A 25688-nucleotide genomic window follows, 5' to 3' on the forward strand; every position below is an offset into this window, starting at 1 on the left:
CTTCAAAGTTGTTCTAAAGGCAGAAGTTTTTTTTATCTTAATGCATTCTATGCATTAAAGCGGAGTTTCCCTCCCCCCCCCCCCCCTTCCGTGCCGCATTTGGTACCTTTCGGGGAAGGGGGCGCGTATACCTGACTTTGACAGGTATCCTGTCCTCACTTCCGGGCTGCGGCGCATTACGTCAGCAGCTCGGCTCTCTCCTCCTTCCCCCGCTGCTGGGCCAGTAGGAGAGCGCAGTGTGAAAGTAGCCTAAATGTTTTCAGGTGAATGACCTTAGAAAAAAGGGACGTTTTTAATTCACCTCACTTCAAATGTTAGTGAAATTCTACTTATTTTCTTACAGATACGTGAGTATCCAGTGTACAATCTCCTGAAAGCACAGACCCAGAAACGGATGGGAAATGTTCAAGAAGCCATTAAAACACTACAGATGGCAATGAACTTACCTGGAATGAAGAAAGGAAGCACTACAGCAAAGTCAAAAGGAAGAAAAGTAGAGATCAGTGCCAGCGACAGGGTATCCATTTACCTGGAGCTTGTAGATGCTCATCGTATGAACGGCGAGCAGGTAAGGGAGGAATAAAGCTTTTGTAAAGGCATTTTGTTTTTTTGTTTTGTTCTGTGTCTGCTCCCATAGCAAAATGTTTTAAAAAAAGGATTACAAGGCATTTCGTGCTCACAAAGGGAACTTAAATCCTTTCTGGCTGTTGAGGAATAGGGATGAGCTCCGGCGTATTCGCACACTCCACGTGCAGAGCCCGCCAGGAAGTCGGCATGGCGCTGCGCTAATCACAGGCAGGGAGACATTGTCCTGATGCTCGGCTGCAGAGATCGGGACAATGTCTCCCTGCCTGTGATTAGCGCAGCGCCGCGCTGACTTCCTGGCGGGCTCTGCACGTGGAGTGTGCGAATACGCCGGAGCTCATCCCTATTCCTCAACAGCCAGAAAGGATTTAAGTTCCCTTTGTGAGCACGAAATGCCTTGTAATCCTTTTTTTAAAACATTTTGCTATGGGAGCAGACACAGAACAAAACAAAAAAACAAAATGCCTTTACAAGAGCTCATCCCTATTGAGAAATATATAAGTTTTTTTATCTGGGTTTAGTTTTCATGGGTAACTCCACTTTCGTGGGGAAAAAAATTAGCAAATAAAGAAAAAATAATATAGCGCATATGATTGCGACACTAATCATTTTGTAATTGAATTTTATTAGAAAATTACCTTTCCTTTTCAATCAGCAGCCAATGTCATTTTCTGAGAATACATTGCAATATGGCTACCTGGAGGTTTTCTGTACACAGAGGCCCAGATTCACATAGAATGGCCTATCTTTAGGCGGGCGTATCGCATCTCAGATACACTACGCCGCCGTATTTTAGAGCGGCAGGTCCCGTATTCTCAAAGAACTTGCGCTTTAAGTTACGCCGGCGTAGTATAACTGGGCCGGCGCAAGCCCGCCTAATTCAAATTTGGAAGTGGTGGGCGTGTTTTATGGAAATTAATCGTGACCCCACGTAATCGACGCTTTTAACGAACAGCGCATCCGCCGTCCGTGGACGTATCCCAGTGCGCATGCTCCAAATTACGCCGCAAAGACTGAATGCTTTAGACGTGAACGCAACTTACGCACAGCCCCATTCACGGACGACTTACGCAAACAACGTAAAACGTGAAAAATTCAACGCTGTTCCGACGTCCATACCTAACATTGGTACGCCTCATCTACGCCTCATAGAGCAGGGGTAACTTTACGCCCAAAAAAGCCTAACGTAAACGACGTAAAAAAATGCGCCGGGCGCACGTACGTTTGAGAATCGGCGTATCTAGCTCATTACCATATTCGACGTGTAAATCGACGGAACCGCCACCTAGCGGGCAGCGTAAATATATAACTTAGATACGACGGCGTAAGAGACTTACGCTGGTCGGATCTAAGACAAATCTATGCGTAACTGATTCTAAGAATCGGGAGATACGCCAGCGTAACTCCTTTGAGAATCTGGGCCAGAATCTGGGCCAGAGTGTGTACTGGCCACTCCCCAGAAACATAACTTCCTGCTTGTGTGATTGGCTCACTAATTTTCCCAGAAGCCTGCCTAAGATACAAATCGGATTTCAGACAACCCTTGCAACAAAAATTACATTTTTTGAGAGATACTTTCAATAGGAACCCGTGTAAAGGGATGCAGGCCCAGCAGATTTCCTCATTAGTGCGCTGTAGCTCCACACTTGACAGTTAATTATGAAACTACTCAGAACAGAGGCACAGACAAACACAGAGGGAGTTCTTCAGAATAACAAAAGGTAGGAATCTGTAAGAAAGCTTGTTATAATCCTTGTAATGTACATTGATCACCCAGAGGGGAATCTTTTTTTTTTTTTCTCAACAAAGGTGGAGTAATGCCGCGTACACACGATCTTTTTTCGCCATGAAAAAAACAACGTTTTTACAAAACGTCATTTAAAATGATCGTATGTGGGCTTCACATCGTTTTTCGGCTTCTGAAAAACGACAAAAAAAATTCGAACATGTTGCATTTTTTCATGTCGTTTTTTAAAATGTCGTTTTTCGTGTTGTTAAAAATTATCGTGTGTGGAATAAAACAACGTTTAAAACCCGCGCATGCCCAAAAGCAAGTTATGAGACGGGAGCGCTCGTTCTGGTAAAACTACCATTCATAATGGAGTAAGCACATTCATCACGCTGTAACAGACAAAAAATCGCAAATCGTCTTTTACTAACACGGAATCCGCTAAAAGCAGCCCAAAGGCGAATAGAACTTCCCCTTCAGAGTGCCGTCGTACGTCACCGCGCTTTGTTCATCATTTTTTAAAAACGATGGTGTGTGGGAAACATCGTTTTAATTATGAAGTTGGAAAAACTTCATTTTTTGGACATGCTGAAAAATTACATTTTTTTCCGTGTCGAAAAACGATTACGCTTTAAATGTTTAAAAAACAGACAGGCCAAAAGATGAAAAAAGACATGAATAATCACCATACACTTTAGTAGTGACCTAGTGTACTTTATTTATTTTGGAAGAGTAAATTTGAATTATTGGTGTGACAGGAGTCACTTTTGGCCGCAGGGTGACCAATGAACACTGAAAATATGTCTTGGATTACTTAAAATGGGACAGTAATATTTATCCACAATATCTCCCAGGATATCCACAATATCTCCCAGGATATATGTAAAGACTATTCTTGGTTTGTTTGATTCTGAAATCAACATGTTAGTTGAGAGAGCTGATCACATTGGCCTCTATACAATGTAGGAGACGGGCCGACTCCTGCTGGAGCTCCTGCTATTGTGTGAAGATGTCCTGTGTTTAAACTTATGATGATGTATCATCTACTGTGTAAAGCTCAGTGACAACAAGTCTGACCTGTAGTGAAATCCTGACAGGCACGTTGTCACATCAGCTGCTCTAAGGGATTAGTTAATTAGCTCATGTTAATTAGGTTTCTGGTCACAGGTGTATTTTCAGAGTAATATGAGCAGGAGGTATGCACCTCCTCTTCTACTGTATATAAGACTTGTATTCTGGTTGTGAGTCTGATTCCTGCTTGACCCTCAATACACAGCCTCGTCTCGTACTTGGGGGAGAATTATTCGTATGGGTTTCTTGTTCGGCTGATTGGAGTGTTCGGTAGCTCTGCCTTTGTGTCCGGGAATGGAATGTCCTAAACGACTTTAACCCCTTTCATACTCGGGGTGTTGTTACACTTGGGCCCAGATTCAGAAAGGACTTACGACGGCGCAGCGCCATGTACGCCGTCGTAAGTCCTAATCCGTGCCGTCGTATCTATGCGCCTGATTCTTAGAATCAGTTACGCATAGATCCGACAGGCGTAAGTCTCTTACGCCGTCGGATCGTAACTGCATATTTTTGCTGACTTCTAGGTGGCGCTTCCGTCAAATTCCGTGTCGAGTATGCAAATTGGCTAGATACGCGAATTCACGAACGTACGCCCGACCGACGCAGTAAAGTTGCGACGTTTACGTTAGGCTTTTCCCGGCGTATAGTTGCCCCTGCTATATGAGGCATAAGTGCGGCGTAGCAATGTTAAGTATGGCCGTCGTTTCTGCATCAAAATTTGAAAAAGTTACGTCGTTTGCGTAAGTCATCCGTGAATGGGGCTGGACGTCATTTACGTTCACGTCGAAACCAATGACCTCCTTTCGGCGTAATTTGGAGCAATGCACACTGGGAAATTCCACGGACGGCGCATGCGCCGTTCGGCAAAAACGTCAATCACGTCAGGTCACAGTAGATTTACATAAAACACGCCCCCTGATCCAAATTTGAATTAGGCTGGCTTACGCCGGCCGATTTACGCTACGCCGCCGCAACTTACGGAGCAAGTGCTTTGAGAATACAGCACTTGCCCGTCTAAGTTGCGGAGGCGTAACGTAAAGCGGATACGTTACGCCCGCACAAAATTACGCCGCTGACTGTGAATCTGGCCCATGGTCTCTCCTTTTTTTTTCTTTTTTTTTTTTTTGGTATGTAGGGACAGGATTTAATTATATATTATTAAATTGAAGCTTTTACAATTCTGTTTTAATGATATAATATTAACATTAGAGTTTTCTCATTGGCCATAGAGGTCAGACATTTTTTCTAACCTGCAGTGGAAATAACAGAGTGTATTACTGATTCCCTTTGAAAAGTTTTCCAATGTGAGGACCTATATACTGCCCGATGTTCTGTTTACTCCATAACCTTTCTTTATTGCTATTTCTGTACATGTATCTAAAGCACGAGGCAGCAAAGGTATTACAAGATGCTATCAATGAATTTACTGGAACAGCGGAAGAACTGCGTCTCATGATTGCGAATGCGGAGCTGGCTTTGACTCAAGGCGATGTGGAACAAGCATTATCCATGCTTCGAAATGTCTCTCCAGAGCAGCCTTACTTTGTACAGGCCAAGGAGAAAATGGCTGATATTTATCTGCAGCACCGAAAAGATAAGAAGCTCTATGTCAGTTGCTACAGGTAAAATACTTTAATTTCACAATTCTTTCTGGGGTGGATTTACTGTCAACGTCACTTCTACTCACAAAGGAAATTTTATTTTATTTTTTACAAAAAGTGATTGTTAACCACTTCCATAGCAGGCACTTACGCACCTTCCCGCCCAAGCCAATTTTCAGCTTTCAGCGCTGTCGCACTTTGAATGACAATTGCGCGGTCATGCTACACTGTACCCAAACAACATTGGCGTCCTTTTTTTCCCCACAAATAGAGCTTTTTTTGGGTGGTATTTGATCACCTCTGCGTTTTTTTTTTTTGCGCAACAACTAAAAAAAGACTGAAAATTTGCTAAAAAATGTTGTTTTTATTTTTTTCTGTTATTTTTTTTGTAAATAAGTAAGTTTTCTTTTTCAATTACGGGCACTGATATGGCGGCACTGATGGGCATCGATGAGGTAGTACTGATGAGGTGGCACTGATGGGCACTGATTGGCGGCGCTGGTATGCGGCACTAATGGGCACTCATAGGCGGCACTGATGGGCACTCATAGGCGGCACAGATGGGCACTCATGGGTGGCACTGATGGGTACTTATGGGTGGCACAGATAGGCACTGATAGGTGGGCACTGGGCATGGATGGGCACTGTGGGGTGCCACTGATGGACACTGTGGGGTGGCACTGATGGACACTGTGGGGTGGCACTGATGGATCCATGTTGCCAGTCAGTGCCCATTTGTGGGCACTGATTGGAATCTTTTTACTGCCCTTTTTTTATTTTTTTACTGACTTTTTTTTTTTTTTTTATTGCCCCTTTTTTTTTTTGTTGCCCTTCCCTGGTGGTCCAGTGTGGCGATCCGAGGGGGTGCTGCGCTGATAAACAATCAGCGCGAACTCCCCCTGTCAGGAGAGCCGCCGATCGGCTCTCCTCTACTCGCGTCTGTCAGACGTGAATGAGGTAGAGCCATCAACGGCTCTTCCTGTTTACATCGTGATCAGCCATGATAGGACACAGCTGATCACGTGGTAAAGCGCCTCCGCCGGTGGCTTTTTACCGAGATAGGAGATGCAGGGTGTCAGACTGACACCCCGCATCACCGATCGCCGCGCTGCGCGCCCGGGCATGAAATCCTGCAGGACGTCAATAGATGTCCAGTCAGGATTTCAGAACCACTTCCCGGACGTCAATCAGTTATTGACCGGGCGGGAAGTGGTTAAACAACTTATTGAGTGTAAAAAATAAAATAAAATGAAAGGTAAAAAATGTGTGTGCAGAAATAAAAAAACATTATTCCCTTTTTTTTTAATTAGAAGTGATCACATACCTTTTTGTTCTCAGCTGCATAAAAGCTGGGGGGAGGAGAAGCAGCAGCACACTGACCTTCCCAGTGAAATGCTGTGCTGGAGGGGGCATATCAGGACAAGTCTGATCATTGGAGGAGCAGCACAGCTAGAGAACTGACCTGACTGTGTTCTCCTGCTTAGTGTGCTCGGTTTTTAATAGGAAAGCAGAGGGACTGGCAGGATCACCAGGGATTTCACACATAGGAAGCAATACAAAGAGATCAGGATACTTTTTACTAGTACATGCTACAGCAGGCACATATCAGGAATATGAAATTTCATGTTTACATATTCTTTAATGGGGATAATGCAGTATCTACTTGCTTTAACAACTTCTACACCGAGGACGTCGTATGACGTGGTGTTTCTCCGGGCTCTCCCGTGCCATCGGGGGCCCGGAGAACGAATTGGCTGGCGCCGGCTCACGACGATAGAGATTTCCATAGATTTCTATGACTGTTGGTGGCCTGGGCGCGATGTTGTGACTTCACGCCCCGGTACCTGGAAGTAAACAAAGCCGTAATCGCGGCTGAAAGCATGAGATCAGTGAATTTTTTTTTCCCGATCTCATGCTTTCCAGCCTTTTCCTTCAATTTCCCGTCTAAATGTTTTTTTTCTTTGTCTGAATTTCTCACTTCCTGTTTCTCCTCAGTAAGCTTGCCCCCATCATCCGAGCTGTTCTGGCTGGGGGTTAGTCAGCCAGAACAGCTTACTGAGGAGGAACAGGAAGTGAGAAATTCAGACAAAGAAAAAATACATTTAGAAGGGAAATCGAAGGAAAAGGTAAGTGAACCAACAATGCTTTAAGGAACATATTTAGAAAATAAAAAACGAACCTCTTTAACAATAACGCATGCATGACCAATACACCGGTTCACTATAAAGTGACCCTATGGCCTGTCTGTTGGCATTAAACAATTTGCATAATTGTAACAAGCAGTAAATACGTTTTAAAACAAGCCCTCGCTGATCTCTGTAACTGCAGGCACTGTGGAGCAATTTGTCCTCAGAGGTCAGAGCAGAAGCTCTGAAGTCCTCCCTGTCATTCTGTAAGGCATCTTCGTTCACCATACAATCCCGCTCACTAGTGATCTTGATCTTTGTCTAGGATGCAAATTATCAGGTTGGAATGCTGTTATGTCATTGCTTTCAGGGGGAAAGTTAGATTGCTAGAAGAACAATGTGGACAACGTCATAGCTTTTACTGCTCGGTTTGAGGATAAATTGTTTCACAGTGCCTGTAGCTACAGAGTTCAATGAAGGTTTACTACTGGATGGAGTTCTTTATGTAAAATGTCTAATGTGCATCTGTTTTTCAGGGATCTGGTTGAGAAGGTTCCAAGTTCTCAAACATATCTCCTTCTTGGCGATGCCTATATGAATATTCAAGAGGTAAGATGAACAGCCTAGACTTCTATGTATTGAGATCTACTGCACTTTCAGTGATTACTATATGAAGATAACATAGGCTAACTTTAACCTCTTTCCGACCAGCCGCGCAGTTTTACGCTCCTGTGCGCGTGCCCGGCGGGCGCGATCACCGCCGGACACACGCGATCGCTCGTCACAGAGCGGGGACCGGGAGCTGTGTGTGTAAACACACAGCTCCGGTCCTGTCAGGGAGAGCAATGCCTGACTGTCTGTTCATACAATGTTTGAACAGCGATCAGTCATTTCCCCTAGTTAGTCCCACCCGCCCTACAGTTAGAACACACCCAGGGAACATACTTAACCCCTTCCCCGCCCCCTAGTGTTAACCCCTTTCACTGCCAGTGGCATTTTTATAGTAATCCAATGCATTTTTATTGCACTGATCGCTATAAAAATGCCAATGGTCCCAAAAATATGTCAAAAAAATTTGTCCGAAGTGTCCACCATAATATCGCAGTACCGAAAAAAAAAATCGCTGATCGCCGCCATTACTAGTAAAAAAAAAAAATATTAATAAAAATGCCATAAAAATACCCCCTATTTTGTAAACGCTATGGGCCATATTCCCGTAGTTTTTGGGCGGGTGTCGCGTAAGCCATTTACACTCCGCCGCCCCAACCTACAGGAGCAAGTGCTGTATTCCCCAAACACTTGCTCCGTAGTTTGGGGCGGCGTGGTGTAAATGGCCCGGCGTATTGGCAGCGTAAATCCAAGGGGGCGGCTTGTATTTAAATTAAGCGCGCCCCCGATTCTAACGAACTGCGCATGCGCCGGGCTTAAAATAGCCCAGTGCGCATTCTCCAGTTCTCGGTGTAAATTGTCAATGACGCCGACGTGTGCGTCATTGAAGTAAAGTCGTATTCGCGGACGACTTAGTAAAACGACGTACCCGATGGGAAAACACGACGCGGACCCGACGCCATACTTAACATGGCCTACGTGGGACTGGCGTAAGGTTACCCCTCATATAGCAGGGGTAGCCTTACGCCTACGCAAACGACGTTAGCGACGGTTACGCAACGCGATTTCGTACGTGAATCGGCGTATCAGGCTCATTTGCATAAGCAAATGAGACCTGAACGTAAACGTCACCTAGCGGCCGGCGGAGTAATTACATTTAGGATCCGACAGTGTAAGTGTCTTGCACTAGTCGGATCCTAGCCTAAATCCGGCGTATATTGTTTTGTGAATACAAAACAATGATACGCCGGCGGGAATTTCGAATTACGCCGGTGTATCAGTAAATACACCGGCGTAACTTTTTTAAGAATATGGCCCTATAACTTTTGAGCAAACCAATCAATAAACGCTTATTGCGATTTTTTTTTTTTTTTTTTTTTTTTTTTTACGAAAAATATGTAGAAGAATACGTATCGGCCTAAACTGAGGAAAAAAAACGTTTTTTATATAATTTTGGGGGATATTTATTACAGCAAAAAGTAAAAAAAATTTTTTTTTTCAAAATTGCCGCTCTATTTTTGTTTATAGCGCAAAAACTAAAAAACGCAGAGGTGATCAAATACCACCAAAAGAAAGCTCTATTTGTGGGGAAAAAAGGACGCCAAGTTTGTTTGGGAGCCACGACGCACGACCGCGCAATTGTCAGTTAAAGCGACGCAGTGCCGAATCGCAAAAAGTGCTCTGGTCTTTGACCAGCAATATGGTCCGGGGGTTAAGTGGTTAAACAGTCATAGATGGGTACATTTTGGTAGAAATGTGAAACATCATCAATAGTATCTATTTTTTATCTTTTAATAAAGCCGGAGAAAGCCATAGATGTTTATGAACAGGCTTTGAAGAAGAACCCCAAAGATGGAACCCTTGCCAGTAAAATTGGTAAAGCTCTGATCAAGACACACAACTATGCCAAGGTACTTGCCATGCCTTTTCCTGATCTACATTATTTTCATGTACTTAATCTTACATCATTTTCAATGTGTTGTGGTCTTTCGACAGGCTATTAGTTACTATGAAACCGCTTTGAAAAGCGGTCAGCAGACTTTTCTCCGCTATGACTTGGCCGAGCTCCTATTAAAGCTGAAGCATTATGAGAAGGCAGAGAAAGTTCTACAGCAAGCACTGGACCATGAGACCGGTATGACTGAGCCACTTATTTGCAATTACAATTAAAGTGGAGTTCCACCCATAAATATAACATTACATCAGTAGTTTTAAAAAAATGTCATTAGTCCTTTAAGAATTTTTTTTTTTTTTTAGATGCCTTCAAAGTGTTGTTGCTAGGCAGAATAGTTAATATTCCCTCTTCCTGCACCTAGGTGCTTAAGCTTCCTAACCTACACCGCACAGACTCCTGGGAATGTAGTGGGTGTAATTTTCCAGGAGTCTGTGCACTCCCCAGTCTCGAAGAATCATGTGACTTGGACAGTACAGGTGCTGAAACCTGATCTGAAACCTATTACACTGCTTGTGCAGCACTGAGCATGTGCGAGATCTGCAAGGCTGAAATCCAGGAAGTCATACAGTCTGGCTTCATGATGCCCACACTTAAAGCGGTGGTTCCCCCTTAAAAACAACATTTTTTTATTCCACTGCCCCCCCACATTCCATCACGATTAATGCTCTTAATATTTTTTTCCTGCTGTACATACCTTAGTACAGCATCTTCATCCGGGTTGCGAGTCCCGCGGGAGTGGGCGTTCCTCACAGGCTGTTGATTGACGTTTTCCCCCAAAACGAGCTCTCCCCCCGTCGCGTAAGCCGCGTCACGGTTGGCGAAAGGAGCCGAACGGCGAGTCGGCGCTATACTGCGCATGCGCATCGCCGTTCGGCTCCTTTCGCCAACCGTGACGCGGCTTACGCGACGGGGGGAGAGCTCGTTTTGGGGGAAAACGTCAATCAACAGCCTGTGAGGAACGCCCACTCCCGCGGGACTCGCAACCCGGATGCACGGGTGAAGATGCTGTACTAAGGTATGTACAGCAGGAAAAAAATATTAAGAGCATTAATCGTGATGGAATGTGGGGGGCAGTGGAATAAAAAAATGTTGTTTTTAAGGGGGAACCACCGCTTTAAGATGGCCCCAGTCAATTTCTATTTTATAAAGTGTCTAAATGCTGTAACAACCTAACAAAACGGACCTTAGTTTACAGACTAACTTTACTAGAATACATTAAGCTTGTGTATTACAGGGGTATTTATATTTAAAAAGTGAAATTGTGGCCGGAACTCCGCTTTAAAATATCTAACGTAGTCTGCAGAATTAATTCTCCGCAGCATTCATTTTATTGAAATGATCTGATTTTATTTTGTTTTTACCTTTTTAAGTTAATGAACTATCTCCTCTTATGGATGACAGCCGTTACCATGTTCTGCTTGCAAAAATTTACAGCAAGATGGAGAAGACAGAAGATGCCATTGTTTCCTTACAGAGAGTACATTTCTTTATCTATATGTTCATATTGTTTTGTTCACTATCCAATAAAATGGCACCTTTCGGGTGGAGGGGGGAGCGGGTACCTGTTTTTTACAGGTACTCAGGGCCAGATTCACAAAAGGGATACGACGGCGTATCTGCTGATACGCCGTCGTATCCCTGTTTCTATCTATGCGACTGATTCATAGAATCAGTTACGCATAGATAGCCAGAAGATCCGACAGGTGGAATTGTTTTACACTGTCGGATCTTAGGATGCAATACCGCGGCCGCCGCTGGGGGGAGTTTGCGTCGTAAACCAGCGTCGGGTATGCAAATTAGCAGTTAGGGCGATTCCAAGAAACTTTTTCCCGTCGTTACGTCGCCGCAAGTGTTATTTGGCGGCGCAAAGATAGGGCACCTTTTACAAAGTGTAAACTTACTACACCATGTAAAAGTATACCCGTCTTTCCTGCGTCGCTTTTGAATTTTTTTTGAATTTTTTTTTTTTCCCGGCGCAAGTCTTTTTTTCACGTCGCGATTCACAAAACGTTGGCGCGTCGTAATTTTGCGCAAAGCACGTCGGGGAAATTTGCGTCGGGAGCATGCGCAGTACGTCCGGCGCGGGAGCGTGCCTAATTTAAATGGTACCCGCCCCATTTGAATTGGCCCGCCTTGCGCCGGACGGATTTAGGATACAACGCCGCAAATTTTCAGGTAAGTGCTTTGTGGATCGGGCCAGAAAATTTGCGGCGGTGTAACCTAAATCGGTTAAGTTACGTTGCGCCCGGGCTACGTGAATCTGGCCCACAGTCCTCACTTCCAGGAGACCGGGCTGCGGTGAAGTACATCAGCAGCTCGGCCCTCCTCCCTCCCCTTCTGCCGGGCCAATGAAAGGCTACACTGCCGCATTCCCCTACCAACAATGGGACAAGGACGTTTTGACTACAAATATAGTCTTTGGCACTATATTAAATGATACCCCATTTATCTGTATCCCAGGATACTTGAATTTCTCAATACAAGTTGATGGGCTATATACACTCATCGCCCAAAACTTTGTGACCACCCAGCTAATATCAAGTACATCCCACTTTTTCCACCAAAACAGCCTTGACCTGTTGAGAGATGAACTCCACCAGACCTCTGAAGGTATGTTGTGGTATCTGGTAGGGTTGTCCCGATACCACTTTTTTGAGCCCGAGTACAAGTACCGATACTTTTTTTCAAGTACTCGCCGATACCGAATACCGATACTTTTTTTTGAATGTCACGTGACATTGTTTTTTTTTTTTTACTATTTTTTTTTTTTTTTTACAGTGATTTTTTTGTTTTTAATATATATATATTTTTTTTTTTTACTATTTTTTTTTTTTTTTACAGTGATATTTTTATTATTATTTTAGAGGGGGGGGGGGTAGTGGATTGTCAGTGTGTTTTTTATTTTTTATTATTTATTTTTTAACTTATTTATTGCAATTTTTTTTTCTTTTTTTTAATCAGCCCTGTTGGGGGGGCTTTGGTGAGATATCAGTGGTCCTAACAGATCTCTGACATCTCCCCTCTGAGACAGGGAAAGGGACTAGGGACACAGATTCCCCAGTCCCTTTCTCAGAAGCCTCAGCTGCGCTGAAAATAAATGGACAGAAGACAGCCGCTTCTCTTCATTCATAAACTGAAACATTGTAATCATAGCTTACGATGTTTCAGTTATGCGAATAGCCAGTAATCACATAAATTCCAGTCTTCTCACTTTATCATATAGATTCCAAGGTCCTGTTTTGTTTACTATGGTGACCTGTAGTCCACACTTTCTACAGGCCGCTTCTAGGGTTGCCAACTCATCCCTTTAAAACAGAACACATATTAATTACACAGGTTCTGTGGCTGATTAAGGAGGTAATTAAACTCACTTGGTGCCTTATTTGCATTAAATTAGCCTCAGAACCTGTGTAATTCATATGTGTTCTGTTTTAAAGGGATGAGTTGGCAACCCTACTTGTGACCCAAGGGCTGTGCTACATAATATGGCTATGCTGGAACACTGAAGTGGGCTTTTAAAATAAGGATCTTGTAAAATAATGAAACTTTGTAAAATAAACGGAACTTCTGTCTCTATCTATGTTGTCAGGCCCGAGAACTGCAGGCCAGGGTACTGAAGAGGGCACAGCTAGAGCAACCAGATGCAGTCCCAGCCCAGAAAGTGCTAGCAGCAGAAATCTGTGCCGAAATTGCCAGACATGCTGCAGCCCAGCGTGACTATGAGAGGGCAATTCAATTCTATAAGGAAGCTCTGGTGTACTGTGAAACTGACAATAAGGTGAGAAAAACAGAACTTTTGCCTAGATTCACGTAGATGGCCGCAACTTTGCGGCGGCGTAGCTTAAGACATTTAAGCTACGCCGCCGTAAGTTAGCCAGGCAAGTACATGATTCACAATGTACTTGCCTGCTAACTTACGGCGGCGTAGCCTAAATCCGCGTGCGTAAGGGCGCTTAATTCAAATCTGTTTGAGGGGGGCGCGTTTTATGCTAATGAGGCTTGACCTCACGTTTCTTGTTACTGCGCGTGCGCCTACATTTCCCAGTGTGCTTTGCGGCTAAGTTCGCCGCACGGGCCTATTGATTTTGACGTGGACGTAAACGACGTAAATCCCGATTCGCGGACGACTTACGCAAACGACGTAAAAAATTTGAATTTCGCGGCGGGAACGGCGGCCATACTTAACATTACTATTCCACTAGGGCCTAGCTCTAACTTTACGCGGCCTATCTCTTACGTAAACGGCGTAAAAGTACTGCGTCGGCCGGGCGTACGTTCGTGAATCGGCGTATCTCCTAATTTGCATAATCTACGCCGACCGCAATGGAAGCGCCACCTAGCGGCCATCCGAAATATATTGCAATCTAAGATAGGACGGCGCAATCTTAGATATGTTTAAGCGTATCTCTGTTTGAGCATACACTTAAACATACGTCGACGTAGATTCTGAGTTGGGTCGACTTATCTACTGATAAGCCGGCCTAACTCTACCTGAATCTACCTATGTATCTTTGCAGACAGGCGGCTCGCTGGATTTTGTTTAGTATAGAGGTGTGCGGTCTGTGGATTGGTAACTTTATGGTTGTGTACAACAAAATTTCTCATCTTCAGTCCTCAAGTACCCCAACAGGTCCTGTTTTCAGGCTTTTCGTTATTTTGCACAGGTGATTTGATCAGTTTCACTGCCTTAATACTTACCACAGCTGTTTCATCTTGGGGAAATCCTGAAAACACGATCTGTTTTGGGTACTTGAGGACTGGAGTTGAGAAACATTGGTGTACAGTGTAAACCACTTGCTTACTGGGCACATAAACCCCCTTCGTTCCCAGGCGAAATTTCAGCTTACGGCACTGCGTCGCTTTAACTGACATTTGCGCGGTCGTGCGACGTGGCTCCCAAACAAAATTGACGTCCTTTTTCCCCACAAATAGAGCTTTATTTTGGTGGTATTTGATCACCTCTGCGTTTTTTTTTTTTGCGCTATAAACAAAAAAAGAGCGACAATTTAAAAAAAATATATATATTTTTTACTTGTTGCTATAATAAATATCCCAATTTTTAAAAAAAAAAAAACTATTTTTTTTTTCTCAGTTAAGGCCGATACGTATTTTTCGACGTATTTTTGTAAAAAAAAAAAAATCGCAATAAGCGTCTGGTTTGTGCAAAAGTTATAGCGCCTACAAAATAGGGGACAGAATTATGATTTTTTTTTATTATTTCTTTTTTTACTAGTAATGGCGGCGATCTGCGATTTTTATTGGGACTGCGACGTTATGGCGGACACATCGGACACTTTTGACACAAATTTGGCACCATTCACATTTATACAGCGATCAGTGCTATAAAAATGCACTAATTACTGTATAAATGTGACTGGCAGTGAAGGGGTTAACACTAGGGGGTGAGGAAGGGGTTAAATGTGTAGCCTGGGTGTGTTCTAACTGTGTGGGGGGAGGGGGGTGACTGGGGGAGGTGACCGATGCTGTGTCCCTATGTACAAGGGACACAGATCGGTCTCCTCTCCTCTGACAGCACGTGGAGCTCTGTGTTTACACACAGAGCTCCACGTCCCTGCTGTCTTACCGACGATCGCGTGTACCCGGCGGACATTGCGGCCGCCAGGTACACGCATCGGCTTCCCATCGATGCGCCGGGACAGTGTTTACCCGCTGCGTGCCCCCCAGAGGCGCGCGCGGGTAATGCTTTTAAATGACGTCCAAAGACGTCCAGTTGGCACTTGAGAGCCGCGCTGTTGACGTCTTTTGTCAATAGCGCAGGTCTCAAGTGGTTAAAGAAATAAGATGATTGTAGTATTAGGGCCCTTTCACTGCCAGTCTTTTAGGTGGACCTGAACGGGCACTCCGTGCACCTCTATGAAGCCATGGATGTCAGCGGTGACATGCCCGCTGACATCCGACCCGCCCGATCCGCCAAAGTGTGACGGAGGAAATCCTTACTTTTCCATCTGTCTGGCTGATCGGATCGGATGACAACAGACTCTACGGTCCGTCATCATCCGATCCCCACATCGGTGTGCAGAGACAGACCTGTCATCTGCCTGCTCAGCAGGGATCGACAGAGTGATCCCCGCTGAGCAAAGCGGAGCCCGTACACGAACAGCCACGTGTGAAAGGGCCCTTAGTGTGCATTTTGTCATCAGAAAAATATTTATCATTGTATGCTTTATATCCCACATAACTAGACCTTCCACACAGGTATTCTGATCAGATTCGCCTATCAGTTTTTCAGGTGGACCTGATCGGAAAGCCCATGCGGGCTCTATGGGCAGGCAGATGTAAATGGACTTTTGTCTGTTTATATCCGCCTACCTCTGGGTCCCTCCAGCTCCATAAAAAAAAAGACTGCGTCCTGTTTTTGTGGACCAGGTCAGAAGTAGCCTGATGTAAACAGACAATGGGATCCATTTACACCCGGCCATCTATAGAGCTGACGGGGGGTCCGTCCATGTCATTCCGGCATAAACTGAATGGACAAAGCACTTGCCTGTAAAGTTGTGGCGGCGTATCGTAAATCACCCGGCGGAATTCAAATTCGGCGGGTAAGGGGCGTGTATCATTTAAATGAAGCGCGTCCCCGCGCCGAACGAACTGCGCATGCGCCGTCCCTAAAATATCCCAGTGTGCATTGCTCTAAATGACGTCACAAGTACGTCAATGGTTTCGACGTGAACGTAAATTACGTCCAGCCCCATTCACGGACGAGTTACGCAAACGACGTAACTTTTATAAATTTCAACGCGGGAACGACTTAACATTTGGCTGCGCCTCATATAGCAGGGGCAACTATACGCCGGGAAAAGCCTAACGTATACGTCGTAACTTTACTGCGTCGGCCGCGCGTACGTTGGGGAATTCACGTATCTAGCTAATTTGCATACTCGACGCGGAAATCGACGGAAGCGCCACCTAGCGGGCAAAAAAAAAATTGCAGTTACGATCCGACGGCGTAAGAGACTTACGCCTGTCGGATCTAATGGATATCTATGCGTAACTGATTCTAAGAATCAGTCGCATAGATACGACGGGTCGGATTAGGACTTACGACGGCGTACATGGCGCTGCGCCGTCGTAAGCCCTTTGAGAATCTGGGCCTCAGACTCCGCTCTGTGTGAAAGGGGCTTAAGGGAACAGAAATGTCCTGTTTACATGAGTCAATATATTCCATGTTGGTTCAAACTATCCCTTTGAGCAGCTTGCTGGCAGGGGATAGCTACCCTTTTATACATCAGACCCACCGACATTCCTTTTTATAGCATGGGTTTACACACACAAATCCCCATTTGTGTGTGGCTGAAAAAGGGTAGAACGTACCCGTATGGGATTTCGCCCAGGCGAGCTATTGTGCTGCAGTATATCTGCGTGACGTGGTCGGAAACCGGTTAATACTGACCCTTCAAGCGCCAGTGGCACAACAGTGAAAGTCAACTGTACGTCAGTGTGATTGCATGATGTATAATTTTAGAAAGGGAAGAGGTTGAGATGAACTAAAGGTATGAATTATTCACAAAAAGTCCCTATTTTTTTTTGCATGTATAGTTTGTTTTGATGCTTTTTTGTGCTTTTGCTTTTAAGGTAATAATGGAGCTTGCACACCTGTATCTTGCGCAAGATGACATTGACTCGTGCCAGCAGCAATGTGCTCTCTTATTGAAAAATGACCAGAACAATGAAGCTGCTGCAATGGTAAGTGCAAGCTACCCGATCAAGGATATATGATAAACTAAAAGAAACGGGTATGTTTTGTTTATCTTGAGATGAAAGTGGTGGTAAACCCTTTACAACCACTTTAACCTAACTTGTAGGTGCTTGAAATATCTCCTAAACCTCCACGGTTTAGAAGATATGTACTATAATCACGGGCGCTGTCGACAAGCGGCGCAGCCTCATTGAGGCCATACCGTCACGGCCGGCTCCAGCACGCATGCGCGGTAGTGACGCCATCGCGGCTCCAGCCAATCAGAGCGCTGGAGCCGCGATATGCGGAAGTAACCCCCGGATAAGGTGCCGGCTGCCTGGGCGTTGGAAGAGGGCGGCTGTGGGGGCTTTGATCGAAGGTGAGTATTACATGAGCTAGTATGCCATGCATACAAGCTCATTATGCCTTTGTCTTGCAGGTGTTTTTTTTCCCCTGGGTTTACTTTCTCTTTAAAAGGGGTTGTAAAGGATTTTTTTTTCATAATAAGCATCCTTTACCTGCAGACATTCCTCTTTTCACTTCCTCATTGTTCGTTTTTGCTCAGAAGTTGCTCTATTTCTTCTCTGTTCTGTTTACTTCCTGCTTGTCTGATTGTTACTCACCACCGTGAAGGGAGGGTTTACTGTGGTGGTCAGTAACGTGCTCACCCCCTCCTGGGAACTACATCTGTGTGGCAGGACGCTCTCTACGTGTTAGAGACTTCAAGGAGGTGTGAATTACTGGGCGTGCCGCAATGCATACAGGGAAATGTAGTTCTTACATGAACGAGCGCCGCAAACCAGGAAGTGAATGAGAGAACAGAAACTAGAACGCCGGAGGTGATATAGATGAAGGAATTTAATAGGTATTTACTCGTTTTTTAACAGAATCATTACACTATTCTGTCTGTCTACCTTGCAGACATTGGGCCAAATCTTCAAAGGAGATACGCAGGTGGAACTGCTGCTCAGCCTGCGTATCCCTGTGGCTATCTTTGGAAACGATTTTTCCAAAGATAGTCAGAAGATCCGACATCTGTAAGACACTTACACTGTCGGATCTTAGGATGCAGTACCGCATCCGCCGCTGGGGGCATTTCGAGTCGAAATGCCGGCTAGCGTATGCAAATGAGTACTTAAGCAGATCCACAAAGCTTTTAAGCTTTGTGTTTTCTGCGTAAGTTACGATTTGCACGCGTTAAATTAGGGCTGGTTTTACCAGACCTTTTTTTCGATCGCCGCGATTTTTTTTTAAATTTGAATTTTTTTTCCCGGCGCGTATTTTTTTTTACCCGTCGCAACTTTATTGTCCCGTCGCAATCCACAAAGCCCGGCGTAAATTATGTTCGCGCGCTGCACGTCGGGAAAAATGACGTCACACGCATGCGCAGTACGTCCGGCGCGGGAGCGCGCCTCATTTGAATAGGAATCGCCCCCTCGAGGAGACGACCGCCTTGCAAAGGAGGCACTTAGGTTACACGGCGTGTAATTTCTAGGTAAGGATCGGGCACTTAGGTAGAAATTTAACGCCTGTGTAACTTAACTGCTGAAAGTTAAGTTAGGCAGCGTTTTTGAGAATTTGGCCCATTAATTTTAGGCAAAAAATCTTTTTCCTTTAGTGACCCTTTAAGTGTTAAGCCCAGTACACACGGGTCGAATATTGGGCGGTTCAACAGAAACATACTGACAAAAAAAAAATCTACCAATCGACATCGGATCAGCACTCTTAGCCAATGGCCAGACCCTGGCAGGAACTTCATCTGGCAATCTAAAACTAAAAGTCAGCAGCTACAAGTAGTGTGGATGTTGAATTAAAACCACAAAAAAAATAAAAAATACTTGCCAGCCCACGCAAAATTCAGTGGGGTAGATTCAGGTAGCAATTGCGCCTGCGTAACCATAGTTACGCAACGCAATTGCTTACTTGCCCCGGCGTAACGACTTCTCCTGATTCAGAGAGCTCGTTACGCCGACTGCAGCCTAAGATATGCGTGGCATAAGGCTCTTATGCCCTCATATCTTAGGCTGCATTCTTACGCAGGCCGCTAGGTGGCGTTCCGGTAGTGATCAGCGTATAGTATGCAAATTGCATACTAACGCCGATTCACTACCCTACGCGAGCCCTGCGTATGCAGTTTACGTACGTCGGGTTTTCGCGTAAGGCTACACATGCTAATAGCAGGCGCAGCCAATGCTAAAGTATACCCGTCGTTCCCGCGTCGTGAAATTTGAAAATTACATCGTTTGCGTAAGTGAATCGTGAATGGCGCTGGACGGCATTCACGTTCACTTAGAAGCAAATGACGTCCTTGCGACGTCATTTACCGCAATGCACGTCGGGAAAGTTTCCCGACGGAGCATGCGCACTACTTTCGGCGCGGGAACACGCCTAATTTAAATGATCCACACCCCCTACGGGATCATTTAAATTACGCGCCCTTACGCCGGGCAATTTTAAAGAGTGCACACGCAATTTACGGAGCTACTGCTCCGTGAATCGCAAGAAATTTACGGAGGCGCAGTGTTTAAAACGGTACACTGCGCCTCCGCAAGAAAGGGGCAAGATGTACCTGAATCTACCCCAGTGCCGTCTTCCTTGCACTCCAAGTCCTCACAGCATTTCTTTACTTCTGTGCTACTGTTTTGATCACTTAAAGCTAAAGCTGCCCCCCTTCTGAAGCTCCGCTGCACAATTGTGAAATTGGGAGCCTTTCCTGAAACCTGAAAACAGATCTTAACCACTTAAGCCCCGGACCAATATGCTGGCTAAAGACCCAAGGGGTTTTTACAGTTCGGGACTGCGTCGCTTTAACAGACAATTGTGCGGTCGTGCGACGTGGCTCCCAAACAAAATTGGCGTCCTTTTTTTCCCACAAATAGAGCTTTCTTTTGGTGGTATTTGATCACCTCTGCGTTTTTTTTTTTTGAGCTATAAACAAAAATAGAGCGACAATTTTGAAAAAAATTCAATATTTTTTACTTTTTGCTGTAATAAATATCCCCCAAAAACATATATAAAACATTTTTTTTCCTCAGTTTAGGCCGATACGTATTCTTCTACCTATTTTTGGTAAAAAAAATCGCAATAATCGTTTATCGGTTGGTTTGCGCAAAATTTATAGCGTTTACAAAATAGGGGATAGTTTTTTTGCATTTTTATTTTTTAAATTTTTTTTACTAGTAATGGCGGCGATCAGCGATTTTTTTTCGTGACTGCGACATTATGGCGGACACTTCGGACAATTTTGACACATTTTTGGGACCATTGTAATTTTCACAGCAAAAAATGCATTTAAATTGCATTGTTTATTGTGAAAATAATCAGTTGCAGTTTGGGAGTTAAACACAGGGGGCGCTGTAACATTTAGGGATCACTGTGTATGTGTTTACTAGTGTAGGGGGGTGTGGCTGTAGGAATGACGTCATCGATCGAGTCTCCCCTATAAAGGGGATCACCCGATCGATGCGCCGCCACAGTGAAGCACGGGGAAGCCGTGTTTACACACGGCTCTCCCCGTTCTTCAGCTCCAGGGAGCGATCGCGACGGAGCGGCTATAAACAAATAGCCGCGCCGTCGTCCCGGATCGCTCCCCGAGCGGACCCGACCTCCGCATGTACCGGGGGGGGGTCCCGATCGGACCCCCCACCCACGTCTAGGCAGGCACGTACAGGTACGTGATTGTGCCATTCTGCCGACGTAAATGTACATGAGGAGGTCGGGAAGTGGTTAAAGTACCACATCTCTTTTTTCACCACTGCGCGCTCACTCCTGAGCTTTATTTCAAATTACACATAGAGCTGCAACTAACACCCCCCCACCCTGCTTTCTCCTTATTGGCTCACAGGCTGTGATTGACAGCAGTGGGAGCCAATGGGTTCCTGCTGCTGTCTCAGCCAATAAGGGAGAGTCCCAGTACAGCCGAGGCTATCCTGAACATCGCTGGATTGGAGGGAGCTCAGGTAAGGATTGGGGGAGCCGCCGAACACAGAAGGTATTTTACCTTCATACATGAAATCCATAAATGGAAAACAATCTTCAGCCTTTAGAACCACTTTAAAGGGCTTGCAAACACTAGTAATGTATATCTTATCTGCTGTTTTTGGTCAGTTAAACATACAGTTGAAATCATTTTATTATATCTGTTCAATAAGTGTAAAAACATACCTGTTGATCCTGCTAGAAATCATGCAAGCTGGTAGTGTGAAGGTTCAGAGCTGCAAACAAGCTCAAGCTGAATATCTGCTGCTTGTAAAGTGTGGAGATGGATGTGCACGTCAGAAGCAATCACACAGAGTTAGTTCAGTTCAATCACCTCCTCAACTCTGTTTATTATCAGGAAGTGCCCAGCTTCTCATACACAAAGAACAATGGAGTATATATATACAGAGTAAAATATAGACTTTATAGCAGTGATGGTGAACCTCGGCACCCCAGATGTTTTGGAACTACATTTCCCATGATGCTCAGGCACTCTGCAGTGTAATTGAGGATCATGGGAAATGTAGTTTCAAAACATCTGGGGTGCCGAGGTTCTCCATCACTGCTTTATAGTATAGAAAGGATGCATAGAAAATAGGCATTTTCATCACATTTCTTCACAGTAGCTCCCAGTGCACTCTGTTCTGTGTTCTTATCAGCTATTTTTGTGAAGTACAAAACACCTCCCTTCAGTGTTGTGGAGAAAAGAAGAGCAGTGGCGTAACAACCGGGGGGGGGCAGGGGGTGTGTCTGCCCCGGGCGCTGAGCACGGGCACGCCTGGAAGGATGCAGGGGATGCCCTTTTTAGCACAACAGCGGCGTGCGCTGCAGAGGCTCCAAGATGGCGACACGCTCTGCAGTCTGGCGGCACCTGCAGGGACTCCCGGTCTCCCGCTTACTAAGTAAGTAAGTGTCGTGACGCTGGGTTGGGACGTGATGCCGGGTGGTGGAGAATGGTTTAGCAGAGGCAGAGTGTGCGCTGGGGAAGACCTTGGAACAGGCTGCCTGTCTCAGGTCTTCCCCAGCGCACACCCTGCCTCTGCACACCCTGCCTCTGCAGCCGGAGCGGGTCACCGGAAAGTCTATGTGGTGCCCAGCATTTTACTTTAGGATGGCTTTGGTGAACTACAAGGCCCAGCATTTTACTTTAGGAGGCATTGGTGGCCTACAAAGCCCAGCTGCTGGGCCTTGTAGTCCACCAATGCCTCCTATAGTAAAATGCTGGGCCTTGTAGTCCACCAATGCCTCCTATAGTAAAATGCTGGGCCTTGTAGTCCACCAATGCCTCCTATAGTAAAATGCTGGGCCTTGTAGTCCACCAGTGCCTCCTATAGTAAAATGCTGCAGCCATGTGATGTTGTACCCAAATTAATTTTGATTTTTTTTTTCCCCACAAATAGAGCTTTCTTTTGGTGTTATTTTATAAACAAAAAAAGAGCGACAATTTTGAAAAAGCTAGGGTGGAGACAGATCCATCACAACTGCAGTTTATCTCGGCTCAGAGCACTTTGAAAAAACTAGGTTGCCAAACTTACGGTATATTATTGGCCAGGTTGGAGATTTTCAGGTAGTCACACATTGCTATCAAAACTGAACATTGCACATGGAATCATGAAGCGTGCCACTGTGGGTGACAGCGAAGGTACGATCATTTTTATTTTTTTTATTGTTATAAATATTTTTCTCTCTGTTTACACCCTGCAGATGATGGCAGATCTTATGTTCAGGAAGCAAGACTATGAACAAGCCATGTTTCACTTTCAGCAGCTGCTGGAGCGTAAGCCAGGTAAGTGTCTACGCTATTCAAATGTGTTCTCCTTTTTCTGTTCAAATGCCTTTGCAATGCCCCAGATGTAATGCGGTCATAGAAGAGAAGGTTTCTCTCAGAGTTCCACCCATTTCTGTGTTTTATTAAAAGTCAGCATCTCCAAAAAGTGTAGCTGCTGACTTTTAATAAACAGACAATCGCCTGTCCCAGTGGCAGCTGGTGCTCAAAATTTTTGGGGTGGCGCAAACAAACTGAAAAAAACCCCCCCATAAATTGCCGCCACTGTGCCCATTAAACGCAGCCAATGTGCCCATCAAATGCTGCCAGTTTGTGCCCCCCAATTGCTGCCAGTTTGTGCCCCCCCAATTGCTGCCAGTTTGTGCCCCCAAATGCCGCCAGTTTGTCCCTCAATTACAGCCAGTTTGTGCCCCCAAATGCAGCCAGTTTGTCCCCAGCCTGGCGCTTGCCTTCCTCGGGTCAGCACTGTCCTCTCCACGCTCCCTCAATGTCTTCTCCCACCCTCGATGTCACTTCAGCCAATCAGGTGACAGGTAACCAGACCCGGTGCACCTGATTGGCTGAGAGACGGGTCAGTGTTAGGAAAGCAATTCCCTAACACAGCACTGTTTAATCAGGGAACGCACAGCCAACAGGCTCTAATCGGGAAGCCTATTGGAGCATCTCGCTCTAATCGGGGCACTTCCAAAACGCTTGGCGCTCAACAGGGGGCCGGACATCTGAATAGTGGACGGCAGCGGCAACAATACATAGTTCTAGTGTGTTACCGCTCATGCCGCGTACACACGATCAGTCCATCCGATGGTTAACTAACCGATGGCGCCCACACACGATCGGTTTTGACCGATGAAAACGGTCCATCAGACCATTCTCATCGGTTGAACCGATCGTGTGTATGCGGCATTAGGCTGTTCAGTGTACAAGAGGTACTTACTGTACATTACAAATGACTGACCAGAATTACAAATCCTTCGGCAGGTAAAACAGTAAATATACAGTATGTGTATTAACAGGGCTCGACAAATCCCGGTCGCCATGGCGACTAGAAATGGTGACTTGGCTTGGAAGGTGGCGCCATCTGGTGGTGAGCCGTTGGTATTACAAGTTAAGCATTACAAGTTAAACAGCAATTCTAATGTAATTTTTCACCATTTTTCACTGCCATCTTCTTCCCTCTAATTAGAACCCCCAAACATTATATATATTTTTTATCCTAACACCCTAGAGAATAAAATGGCAATCGTTGCAATACTTTCTGTCACACCGTATTTGCGCAGCGGTCTTACAAGCGCACTTTTTTGGGAAAAAATTACACTTATAATAATTAAAAAAATAAGACAATAGTAAAGTTATCCCCATTTTTTTTATATTATGAAAGATAATGTTACGCCGAGTAAATTCATACCCAACATGTCACGCTTCAAAATTGCGTCCGCTCGTGGAATGCCGACAAACTTTTACCCTTTAAAATCTTCATAGGCGACGTTTAAAAAAATCTACAGGTTGCATGTTTTGAGTTTCAGAGAAGGCTTAGGGCTAGAATTATTGCTCTCGCTCTACCAATCGTGGTGATACCTCACATGTGTGGTTTGAACACCGTTTACATATGCGGGCGCTGCTCACGTATGTGTTCGCTTCTGTGCGCAAGCTCGTCGGGACGGGGTGCGTTTTCTGGCTCCTAACTTTTTTAGCTGGCTCCTAGATTCCAAGCAAATTTGTCAAACCCTGTGTATTAAGCTGTTTGCCCAGAGTATGGGCAGTGTGGCACTTTGCCTGGCCTGTCAGCAGTAAATCCTTAATATTTCCCTTTACAGATAATTATGGAACTCTTGCTCGTTTGACTGACCTGTTGAGAAGAGCTGGGAAGCTTGAAGAAGTCCCAAAATTTCTAGATCTGGCTGAGAAGTATTCCTCCAGAGCAAAGCTTGAACCTGGCTTTCACTATTGCAAAGGATTATACTTGTGGTAAGTTTGATATCCCAGCTGTAGGACTATTGGGCTATTTCTGTAACCCTGATGAATAACCAATTGTCTACTGGGTCAGTTTTTTATGTTTTATTTTTTTTACACACGTAAATCTGCATTTAAAAAAAAAATTACTTTAAACCCACAATTATATATTTTTGAAAGCAGAGACCCTGGAGAATAAATGTTTTGCGGTTGCAAATTTTTATGTCACACAATATTTGCTCAACTCAATGTAATACCTAATAACAACAATAGGATACTATTCTTACCACAGACCCCAACAATGGGACACTATTCTTTCCACTGACAATGATGGGGCACTATTCCTTCCACTGACATCAACTAGCACAGACCCTAACAATGGGGTCATATTCTTCCCACTGACATCAGTGATGGGGCACTATTCCTTCCCCTGATACCAATAATAGGGTACTATTCCTTTCACAGATACCAATGATGTGCTCTATTTCTCCCCCTAATACATACCAACAATGGGGCAATATTCCTCCCACTAATATCAATGATGGGGCATTCCACTTTCTACTCCCACTGACCACAGTCCGGCCTCCTCAGAGTCTGAAGGAC

The 25688-nt window shown here is 44.9% G+C and overlaps 1 protein-coding gene across 1 annotated transcript in view; it reads left to right on the top strand.

Moving 5' to 3' along the window:
• The window catches only part of TTC21B (tetratricopeptide repeat domain 21B), an 87286-nt gene that overhangs the window by 48810 nt on the left and 12788 nt on the right, over nt 1-25688 (top strand). Inside the window, exons 14-23 of the mRNA XM_040358061.1 lie at nt 344-568; nt 4769-5007; nt 7649-7721; nt 9521-9631; nt 9717-9855; nt 11046-11152; nt 13265-13453; nt 17269-17379; nt 23054-23135; nt 24950-25100. Of these exons, the coding sequence (XP_040213995.1) occupies nt 344-568; nt 4769-5007; nt 7649-7721; nt 9521-9631; nt 9717-9855; nt 11046-11152; nt 13265-13453; nt 17269-17379; nt 23054-23135; nt 24950-25100 (1427 nt within the window). The remainder of the gene's footprint in view (nt 1-343; nt 569-4768; nt 5008-7648; nt 7722-9520; nt 9632-9716; nt 9856-11045; nt 11153-13264; nt 13454-17268; nt 17380-23053; nt 23136-24949; nt 25101-25688) is intronic.

The sequence above is a fragment of the Rana temporaria genome, chromosome 6 (assembly GCF_905171775.1).
Source record: "Rana temporaria chromosome 6, aRanTem1.1, whole genome shotgun sequence".
Classification (NCBI taxonomy): Eukaryota; Metazoa; Chordata; class Amphibia; order Anura; family Ranidae; genus Rana; species Rana temporaria.